General features: G+C 53.5%; 1 protein-coding gene across 6 annotated transcripts in view; it reads left to right on the top strand.

The window, feature by feature from the left end:
- Nucleotides 1–1,175: 1,175 nt before the first annotated feature.
- The window catches only part of MTARC2 (mitochondrial amidoxime reducing component 2), a 36,365-nt gene continuing 26,518 nt past the window's right edge, over nt 1,176–11,022 (top strand). For all 6 annotated transcript variants that reach the window (XR_013373953.1, XR_013373952.1, XR_013373954.1 and 3 more), the window contains exons 1-2: nt 1,176–1,447; nt 9,066–9,239. Coding sequence is in view for 3 of the 6 variants with exons in the window: in XM_077886540.1 (XP_077742666.1) it covers nt 1,176–1,447; nt 9,066–9,239 (446 nt within the window). In the remaining 3 variants the exon portion in view is untranslated. The remainder of the gene's footprint in view (nt 1,448–9,065; nt 9,240–11,022) is intronic.

The raw sequence follows: 11,022 nt of genomic DNA, 5'->3' as shown, positions 1-11,022 counted from the left end.
CCAGCAAGCAGCTCCCGCCTTGTAAAGCCTCCGGGTCCGCCGCCCGCCGGCCGCTTCCCCGGCTGGGTCCCGAGCGCCCCATCCGGGCCCCGAGGCGGGGCGGCCTCCGCACCGGTTCTCGCGCGGGAGCAGGCGGCGGAGGGGCCGCGTTAGAAACGGGGTTAGGGCAGCCCCGGTGGCTCAGCGGTTAGCGCCGCCTGCAGCCCAGGGCGTGATCCTGGAGACCCGGGATCGAGTCCCACGTCGGGCTCCCTGCGTGGAGCCTGCTTCTCCCTCTGCCTGTCTCTGCCTCTCATTCTCTCTCTGTGTTTCTATGAATAAATAAAAATCTTTAAAAAAAAGAAAGAAAAAAGAAACGGGGTTAAGGGGGGGCCGGGGGAGGAGTAGGGGTAGGGGGGCGGGGCGGGGGGGGAGGTAGTGGGGGGCGGAGGGGAGAGCGAGTGGGAGGGCCGGGGACTGGGGGGTGGGAGGGAGCGGAGGGGCGGGAGGAGTGGGGCGGGGACGGGGGGAGGGAGGAGACCGGGGGAGGGAGTGGGGGCGGGGCGGAGGGGAGAGCGAGTGGGAGGGCCGGGGACGGGGGGGTGGGAGGGAGCGGAGGGGCGGGAGGAGTGGGGCGGGGACGGGGGGAGGGAGTGGGAGGCTTGGGGGCGGGGCCGGAGGGAAGGGCCGGCGGGGGGAGGGGCGGGGCCGGGGCCGGGGCCGGTGCTGGGAGGCGGGGGAGGGGTGGGGGTTGGGGCTGGAACCCGCGTGGGGCGCGGCCGGGGACGGGGCTGGCAGGGGGAGTGGCGGAGGCGGGGGTAGGGAGTAGGGGGCCTGGGGGCGGAGCCGGGGCAGAGGGGCGGGGCTGGGCGGAGCCTGCGGGGGCGAGGCGTGGGCGTGGCCCGATGGGGGCGTGGCCGGGGCCGGGGGCGTGGCCGGGGCCGGGGCCGGGGCCTGTCCTGCGCGGGGGGCGGGCGCAGCGAGGGGCCGGCGACCAACCCCGGGAGAGCGGGCGGGGAGGGGGCGGCGGGCGCGGGCCTTCCCGGCTCACGTCCGGTGACGGCGCGGGCCGCAGGGAGCGCAGGGCCAGCCCCGAGCCGCCGCGCCCCCGCCCGCCCTCCGCGCGCCCTCCGCGCGCCCCCCGCGCCCCCGCGCCCCGGCCGGAGCTGCAGGCGTCGCGCGCCGCGCGCTGGGCCATGGGCGCCGCCGGCTCGTGGGCCCCGCGCCGCCTGGGCCTCCCCGCGCCCTCCCGGCCCGCCTGGCTGGCGGGGGCGGCGCTCGGCCTGGCCGCCGCGGCGCTGGGGACGGTGGCCTGGCGGCGCGCGCGGTCCCGGCGGCGCGGGCGGCTGCGGCAGGTGGGCACCGTGGCGCAGCTCTGGATCTACCCGGTCAAGTCGTGCAAGGGCGTGCGGGTGAGCGCGGCGGAGTGCACGGCCCTGGGGCTGCGCTGCGGGCACCTGCGGGACAGGTAGGCCGGGCTGCGCGGGACCCGCGGGGCGGGGGTGGGGGCCGCAGCTCGCGGGAAGGGGTCTCGAGGTCGGCCGCTTGCGTCTCCTGGGCTGCTGGTTGGACGCTTGGTCTTGGAGCCTTCAGCGGGGAAGGTCAGCTCGGGTCTGGTTCAGATGGAAAGGTAGGTGGGGGCCGACCCCTGCCCCTGTCTAGAGAGGTTCCACCTGCGCAGAGGGGCAGGGGCGACCTGGTTATTTCCAAGGTTGCCCCTCCGAGTCTCCTGCTCCTTCTAAACTTTCTGATTGTCTCTTAGGCCACAGCACAATAGTAGGACATAAAAATGCCGTGAGCCCTCGTGGGCGGACAGGAGCAACGCTGAACCGGGTCTCGTTCAAGGACACTGGCTTCGGTCTTGCTGGGGCTTGTTCCTCCCACGTCCCCAGTCCCGGAGCAGGTGCCTCAGGTCCTGACCCAGGAGGTGGGGAGACTTGATCCACTTTCATAAGTAACGAGCAGAGTGAAGTTTTGTGTTGGGAAGACGGGGTGTCTGGGGCACTGCAGATGTAATATTTGCCATTAAGGAAATAGTGTGTCCCCTCTCCCCAGAGGCAGAGAGGTTCTTAGTGAAGGACTCTGGCTAAAGTCTCTACCCACATAAGGCCTGGTGTATGCAAATTCCACCCCCCCTCCCCAAGAGAAGAGGTGTCCTGTCATTTAACTCATCCCAAAGGTGAGGCTGGAGACACCCACGGACACAGAATTGTGCAGCCAGATATTGGGGAGGTTCACTTGATGGTGAAGGCTGCTAAACTCTAGAAAGAGCAACAGATTCCCCTTCTTTGGTTCATTAGGGATAAGATGCCTTCCCCTCTGGCTGGGGTGGTTTTGTTCCTTTACATAGAGGGAGGGGAGGGTTGTTTGCACGTTGGTCACTCAAGGAATCTTCTAGCAGAGGCTGCCTGCTGCCCAGATTTCATTCCAGGACACACGTATTCACTCTTCACTGCGGTCTTCTTTAAAAAATGTGGACTCAAAAAAAAAAAAAAAGTGGACTCACAGCTTTGAAAAAACTTCAATTTGTTTTAGAGAAATGCTGTGTATGCAGATCATGTAACTCTCGAGGATTTTCCATCCTCCTCCACCCCTGATTTCTAATCCCGGAGAGATTTTTGTGTTCTGTTTTTATTTTTAGTAATCTCTACCCCCAGCGTGGGGCTAGTACTTAGAACCCTGACACATCCGGAGTCACATGCTGTACCAGTGGAGCCAGCCAGGCACCCATAATCCCGGAGAGGTTTTTATTTTCACTCACTCATTCATTTATTTATTTAAATCTGTATTTTATTCAGATTTCCTTGGTTTTCACTTAATGTCTTTCTTTTCCTATCTTCAGATCTCAGCCAGGATACATTTATAATTATATTTAGATGTCGGGACTCCTGGGCTTCTCTAGACTGTAGTAGTTTCTCAGGTTCTTATTGTTTTTTGAGAGCTTGAGAGTTTTGAGGAATCCCGAGTGGACATTTTGTAGAGAGTCCTTCAGTTTGGGTTTATCTGATGTTTTTCTTGTGGTTGACAGGGATTATGGATTTTTGGGAGGAAGAGCAGAAAGTTCCATTCTCCTTGTGTCACATCAAGGGTGCACAACTTATCAACAGAACTTAAAAAAATTATTTAAATTCCAGTTAACGTACAGTGCAGTATAAATTTCAGGTGTACAGTGTAGTGATTCAACACCTCTATACAACATCCAGTGCTCATGACAAGTGGGCTCCTTCATCCCCATCCAACCAACCGTCCACTTCCCCTCTGGTACCTGTCACTGAGTCTGTTTCTTGGTTTGTCTGTCTGTGTCTTTTTCCCTTTGCTCATTTGTTCTGTTTCTTAAATCCCACCTATGAGTGAAACCCTACAGAATTTGTCTCTGTCATATTTCAGGAGAGGAGTGAGTCACCTGAGGAACCGTAACATTTAAAGAGCCACTGGAAAGATTTTTAAAACTTAAAAAAAACCAAAAAAACCCAAAAACCCTACTTTAATTTTGGGGATGTCTGGGTGGCTCAGTAGTTGAGCATCTGCCTTCGGCCCAGGGCGTGATCCTGGAGTCCCGGGATCAAGTCACACATTGGGCTCCTGGCAGGGAACCTACTTCTCCCTCTGCCTGTGTCTCTGCTTCTCTCTCTCTCTCTCTGTGTCTCTCATGAATAAATAAATAAATAATCTTAAAAAAAAATAAAACTTTAATTTTTCCTGAGAGTCCCATCCCAGACCTATGGAATCAGAATCACCAAGAGCTGGGGCGCTTGGGTGGCTTAGTCAGTTGAGTGTCTGCCTTCAGCTCAGGTCTTGATCTCAGAGTCCTGAGATCGAGCCCCTGAAGTGGCTCCCTACTCAGCGGGTGCCTGCTTTTCCCTCTCCCCCTGCCTGCTGCTCCTCCTGCTTGTGCTCTCATTCTTTCTCTCTCTGTCAAATAAGTAGATAAAATCTTAAAAAAAAAAAAAGTCATCAAGTGTGAAGACAATGCATGTAGTGTTAAAATCTCCCCAGGTGAACCTGATGCTATAATTAAAAGACTATATCTGGGGTCATTTAAGACAGAGAAGAGCATGTTCAGAGCTTATTCAAGTATGAAGGATTAGAAAAGCCTTCTTACTGCTGGGAAAACTTTAGGCACAGTGGACCTGGACACCCTCCAGAAACTGGAAGAAGCAAAGACTCATGGTGCACAGTTAGAGAAAGTGGCCTTGTGCTACTTCCCCACTTGAAGCACTGAAGTTGTTTCTCAGACAGATTTCCAGCTCTTATCTGTCTCTCTTCTGATCATCTGAATGACTGTTTCCCCACTTCTCGTCACGACTTTGCTGTGATGATTGCTCTTGAGGAACAAAAGGATTTGTCTTTGGCTTTTCTGCTCCTGTGGGTATCTTACAATAAATGGAACTGTATCAGTGTCCCCTTTCCCCTTGTTTTGAAAAATAACTGCTTGGGATGGGGAAGGTGAGGTGTGCACCTCCTGGGAGGGGGTGGGACAAGGCCTGGTTCAAATCCATGGATTTGGTGCATCATGTGCCTGGGACATCGAGCTGAATCCTGTCCCATAGACGATCTTACACAAGCCTCGGCACAGTCATGAGGCCTCGATACGATCTCCACTCTGCAAGTAAAAAACAACAGTATCAGAAAGGATGAGTGTCTAACCCAGGGCAGTTGTGTGCTAGAGGGATGTGAACTCAGTCTCTGGGGGCACAGCAATCATGCACACTTTTTTCAATGTGATTTAAAAGAGCGAGGATTGCACAGAGGATCAAGAGACCCGCACACAATCATCTAAACTTTCCCAGCCTCATTTTTTTTATTTACAAAAGAAAGGGGTTGGACTTCATGATCTCAAAGACCCTAATTAATCTAGGTTCTGTTTATATTTTTATTTTTTAAAAGATTTTATTTATTTATTCATGAGAAAGAGGGAGACACAGAGACACAGGCAGAGGGAGAAGCAGGCTCCATGCAGGGAGCGCGACGTGGGACTTGATTTGGGATCTTCAGGATCATGCCCTGAGCTGAAGGTGGCGCTAAACCGCTGAGCCACCCGGGCTGCCCTAGGTTCTGTTTTTTAATTTTTTTATTTTATTTTTTTTTATTTATGATAGTCACAGAGAGAGAGAGAGAGAGAGAGGCAGAGACATAGGCAGAGGGAGAAGCAGGCTCCATGCACCGGGAGCCCGACGTGGGTTTCGATCCAGGGTCTCCAGGATCGCGCCCTGGGCCAAAGGCAGGCGCTAAACCGCTGTGCCACCCAGGGATCCCTAGGTTCTGTTTTTTAAAGGGTAATTGAAACTCGGAAGCAAGCTAGAAAGAACTTTGCTAAATGACTGCTATTCTCTCAACTTAAGACTTTAATAATAATGAAACTGCAAACAGTCTAGAAGGCAGGAAGAGGCCTCTTGGATTTAATTCCATTTTTTAAAAATATTTTATTTATTTATTCATGAGAGACAGGCAGAGACATAGGCAGAGGGAGAAGCAGGGTCCATGCTGGGAGCCCAATGTGGGTCTCGGTCTCGATCCTGGGACTCTGGGATCATGTCTGGGCTGAAGGCAGATGCTCAACCACTGAGCCACCCAGGTGTCCCTAATTCCATTTTGAACCTACATCTTTGGAACCATTCTAGGAAGCTGGGCTCTTCCTCCATTAGGGCTTTTGTCTTCAGATTTCTAAAACTATTTGGTCCAAAGCTCGTTCGTTCGTTCGTCTTTTCTTTTCTTTTCTTTTCTTTTCTTTTCTTTTCTTTTCTTTTCTTTATTTTTTTCTTTTTTTTCTATTTATTTATTCATGAGAGACAGAGAGAAGGAGGCAGAGACATAGGCAGAGGGAGAAGCAACCTCCCTGTGGGGAGCCTGATGTGGGATTTGATCCCAGGACCCTGGGATCATAACCCGAGCCTGCTGAGCCACCCAGAGGTCCCTTGTTCAAAGCTCTTAACACATTTGTGAATGTTTGGCGTGGGCACCCTGGACTTTGAGCTGGTTCAAAGTCCACCTCGCAGAGCAGAGCTCTGGCATGGCCTGATTGGCACAGAAGGTGGGAGGGTTGGTTGCCCTCTTTGACCTTGTAAATCCCGCTCTCCTTGGTGGGTACATATGACTCAGTCGGTCCTAAATCTTCGCTGGCCCTTCTGAAGCCAGCCTTTGATGTTTTCTGCACAGACTGTGATCTCCTGGAGAAATGCGCTCTCTATGCTTATCATCCTGGGTGTCTTTACCTCTTGCCTGCCCCCTCTGCCCCCCTTTTCAGGCACTTCTGCTTCCCAGTTCACTTTCTAAGTTTAGCCATGAGGTGTTCCAGCTGTCCTGGGCTCTGCTCCCCCCACCTCTGTGATCACTCACTGTTGTTCTTCTGGAGAATCTGAGCTCTGGCCTCCACACTGATCCTCACACTGCACACTCCTGTTTTAGGTGGAAAAGAAGGTGTTAGTTTGGGGACAGCTCGGTCATGAAAAATCCACCCGTCAGACTTACTCCTTAATTTCAGATCTGTCAGAACAGAGATACTTATTCACTGGGCATCATTTGAGTGCAAGCGGTGACAAATGTCATTACCCCAATAGACAGGGTAATGAGGGTGGTCGGGGTATGTTACAGGCAGCAACTTTTTATTCTTTTTTTTTTTTAAGATTTTATTCATTTATTCATGAGAGAGAGAGAGAGAGAGAGGGGCAGAGACACAGGCAGAGGGAGAAGCAGGCTCCATGCAGGGAGCCCAATGTGGGACTCGATCCCGGGACTCCAGGATCACACCGTGGGCTGACGGCAGGCGCTAAACCACTGAGCCACCCAGGGATCCCTATTTTTTGTCTTTTATTGGAGTCTCTGTCCTATCCTGGCATTTGATTTTCTGCAAGCCACCACCTGACTTTCCCTTTGCAGCAGGTAGCACAAAATGTCCAGCCCCCACTTCTCCCGGTTAACGCCCAGGGGAGGTTGGAGCAGGTTGGAGGTTACAGCAGGTTGGAGCTCAGGGTGGGGCTGGTGAGCCCGAGTGAGGGCTGAGGTGGAGGTGGGTGGAAGCCCAGGAGACTTAGCCCAGGGAGGGCCTGGCCTCACTGTCAGAAATGAAGTGCAGACTCCTGCTGGGACAAGTGTCTGGCTGTGTGTAGATCTCGGAAGGAGTCCTGTTTGGTGCCAAGACACGCTGGAAGTTTAAGGTAAAGGCTTTGGTAGGATTAAACAGCAGGGTCATCCAGAGCTCTGCACCCCAGGATGAGGCTGGAGATAGGAGCAGGGCCCAGCCTCGAGGGAATGGAACTGCAGCAAAGTAGCAGGGATCCCCTTGGTCACAGAGCCCCGTAGCTGAGCTGCCACACAACCCTGGGAGCCAAAGACATCTGAAAGGAATAAGGTGGCTTCTCAGGAGGCTGGGGGCCTGCTGCTGCCCAGCATCCCAGCTCTTGGATGGGAAGAGCCAAGACAACTCCTCAGATGCCTTTGCACTGTCATACCCCCACTGCCATACCCTGACGCCAGGTGGCAGGCACAGGTGGCAGCCAGCGTGCTGCTGGGCTGCAGGGAAGGGACACCTCCTGGGGTCAGGTGAGGGCCGAGATGGACCTGCCTGCACTCTGAAATCAGGTTTCCTCATCAGGGCATTGCAGGCATTCCCATTTGGTTCCAGTCATATTTGGAAATGTCTTCCTTAGAGGAGCCGCCCCTCATTCTGGAAGAGGCTGTCCTTTTTATCCTGCTCACATTTGGAAAGCCCGAGCTTTCAGCTGCTGCTCATAACTCAGGGCCTGTGGACATCCCCACGCACCGCACTTGTGTTCTGTCTCAGACAGGTGGTATTGAGTTTCCTTTCTCTAGGGGACAGAATGCTTTTTTAAAAGATTTCATTTATTCATTCATGAGAGACACACACAGAGAGAGGCAGAGACACAGGCAGAGGGAGAAGCAGGCTCCACGCAGGGAGCCCGACACGGGACTCGATCCCCGGACCCCAGGATCAGGCCCTGAGCCAAAGGCGGCGCTAAACCACTGAGCCACCCAGGCTGCCCTTTAAATATCTTTTCAGAATCAGGGATCCCTGGGTGGCGCAGCGGTTTAGCGCCTGCCTTTGGCCCAGGGCGCGATCCTGGAGACCCGGGATCGAATCCCACGTCGGGCTCCTGGTGCATGGAGCCTGCTTCTCCCTCTGCCCCTCTCTCTCTCTCTCTCTCTCTCTCTCTCTCTCTGTGACTATCATAAATAAATAAAAAAATTAAAAAAAAAAAGACTTAAAAAAAATATCTTTTCAGAATCAAATTGTTTGTGTGGTGTAACCCCAACCATACGCTCTGTATAGATAAAAGCATAACCGACGTACCCAGGCCAGCCTCCCTTCCCCTTTCTAGGAAAGGTTAGCTGATCTCCCCACTAGATAGGATGCAGCGTGAAAACCCATCTAGAACCATGGGCTCTCCAGAGGTAAGTGGAGTTCTGAGCTAAGTCATGTTCGTGGGAATCTTCATTCTCTGAATCAGAACCTGCATACGAAGAGGAGAGGCTGCTTGGGGGTCTCCCGATGTCAGACCCCAGTGCCACCGCAGGTTAAACAGAGTGGAGGCCTGTCTGGATCCTTTGGAATCCCGAACATCACAAGACCCTGTCTAGAGTTGTAGTTCACTTGGGCCGGTGGTTTGGGTCCCATCGTGTTCCACAGCAAAAACACCTGGAAGACATTCGCTTCGACTGGGAGTGTTTAAGGAGTGTGGGGAAGTTTATGTCCAAAGCAAAGCCCCAAAAGGAGGCACCAAGATTACCTAAGAGGAGAGGAGGGAAGCTCCCTCAGCCCATCTCATTTTCTGGATTTGCAGAATCAGGGATTTTCACACATTGGCCAGATAGTCTCTCCCAGGGCTGTTTCTTCCAAGCAAGGTGCTTTTTGGGGGCACCCACATTGGGATCCAAAGAATTTGACCAGGTCAGGATAATTATCCAGAGAAAATTTGCTGGATCCGGAGTCTGAGCAGGGGGAAAGTTTTGATGAAACAGAAAGCTGGCGGGGGGGGGTGGGGGGGGTGGGGGGGGCGGACGGTGGGGGGGAAGCCTCTGAGAGGGTGGAGGAGGCTTTCCTGAGCATGTTCCTGTGTGTTTTTTGGCAGGTTTTGGCTGGTGATTAAGGAAGATGGGCACATGGTCACCGCCCGGCAGGAGCCTCGCCTGGTGCTGGTGTCCATCACCTGTGAGGGCGAGTGCCTGATGCTCAAGGCTCCGGGCATGGACCAGCTGGTTTTGCCGAGCAAGCTGCCTCCCTCAAACAAGGTCCACGATTGCAGGTGCTCTCCTTGGGGCCCCTGGGGTGCTGCGAGGGACGTGATTGTCCTGTAGACTCCCCGTCCCTGCACGCTGTCTGGCTACAGTTTGTATAGTAGGTGATGGGTTTGGTGAAGGAAAAATTTAAGAGAAGCCTGGCCGGGCCTGGGATCGAGCCAGTGGTCAGGCATGAGTGGGTGAGGCAGAGTGCTGTTTTAGGGGGTCCCCGGGATTTGTTTCTTAATTTTAAAATTATTTTATTTTTTAAACTTAAATTGCCAACGTAAAGTATGACACCCAGCGCTCATCACATCACATGGCCTCCTCAGTGCCCGTCACCCAGTTACCCCCTACCCCCACCTACCTCGCCTTCCACAACCCTGTTTCCCAGAGTCAGGAGTCTCTCATAGTTTGTCCTCCTCTCTGATTTTCCCCCACTCAGTTTCCCTCCTTTCCCTTATGGTCCCTTGCACTAGTCCTTATATTCTGCATATGAGTGAGACCAGATGATAACTGTCTTTCTCTGATTGACTTATTTTACTCAGCATAATACCCTCTGGCCTGGGATTTGTTTTAATCAGGTATGGTAAGGCATGCAGAGGTGCAAATGACCGTGATGAAGAAAGAAGTTTTTTTTTTTTTTTTAAGATTTTATTTGTTTATTTGAGAGAGATCGAGAATGAGCACAAGCAGAGGGAGAGGGAGACGCAGACTCCCCGCTGAGCAGGGAGCCAGACATGGGCTCAATCCCAGGACCTTAGGATCATGATCTGAGCTGAAGGCGGACGCTTAACAGACTGAGCCAAACAGATGCCCTGAAGAAAAGAAGTTCTCTGTACTCACAATCCCTGGAAATAGGGGGCTTACATGTCATGCAGGGCCACACCGAGGAGCACCAGGCTTGGTCAGGAGGTGGGCTGGGGTACGGTGCAGGGTTGGGGGACAGGAGCGAGAGCCTTTACTGTCGTTTCCACAGGAAGTACCAGGTGAGACGACGTAGACAGCCTCAGGATTGGCTAGTTTGAGTAATTTCATTGTGGGGCGGAGAGGCTGTCTCTGGGTGCCTGATACCAGGCCCTGGGTGATTAGGGCTGGGGACAGTGGGCCTGAGTGAAAGAGCCCATAGAGGAGGCAGTTGGGGCGGAGGCTCTGCATTGCTTGGCATGCATGCAGAAGGTGAGTGGTTTCCTACCTGTAGGATTGGACTAGCCTGGGAGGGGCAGTGCTTTCCACATGAGCAAGGCCCCAGGATGCCAAAGCATCAAAAATACAGGAAATCCAAAAGCATGGTTGATACCTGTAGAGAGGGGCTGCAAAGGGCCAATCTTTAGAGTTTGTCTCTGTTTATTCAAGTTGGGTGGACTTCTGTTCAGCATTGGCAGCCCCCCAGCCAGGCAGACAGGAGGATTAGTGGACTCTAGCAGCCGTATTTCAGGGTTGGGTGACAAGGGTGCTAGAGCTTTCGAGGTGACTGCAGCCTCTCAGGTCTCTGCAGCGGTCAGGTGTAGGAGATTCCCACCTCTGGCCTAGATAGGCCTCAGGCCTGGGCTTCCCTTCAGTCTATAGGACTCCTGCAGGGCGGTCACATTCTAGGCCTCATGGGGGCCTTGGCCTGTGCAACCAGGAAGTCCTAGAAGCTCGGGTACTCCTCATGGGGTGCTCTGGATCCCTTTGTAACACCTGAGCATTTTCAGCTTGTGGAAATTGGGGTTGTCCAATGGTCCCAAGGCTCAGGGGAAAGAGTATCTGAGCTGAAAACCATCATTCAAGGTTCTGAAATTTCAAGGGTCTGAAGTAATAATTCAT

The sequence above is a fragment of the Canis aureus genome, chromosome 38, assembly GCF_053574225.1.
Source record: "Canis aureus isolate CA01 chromosome 38, VMU_Caureus_v.1.0, whole genome shotgun sequence".
Taxonomy (NCBI): Eukaryota; Metazoa; Chordata; class Mammalia; order Carnivora; family Canidae; genus Canis; species Canis aureus.
Note: the sequence above shows the minus strand (reverse complement) of the source record. Positions and strands in the feature narration are given on the sequence as shown.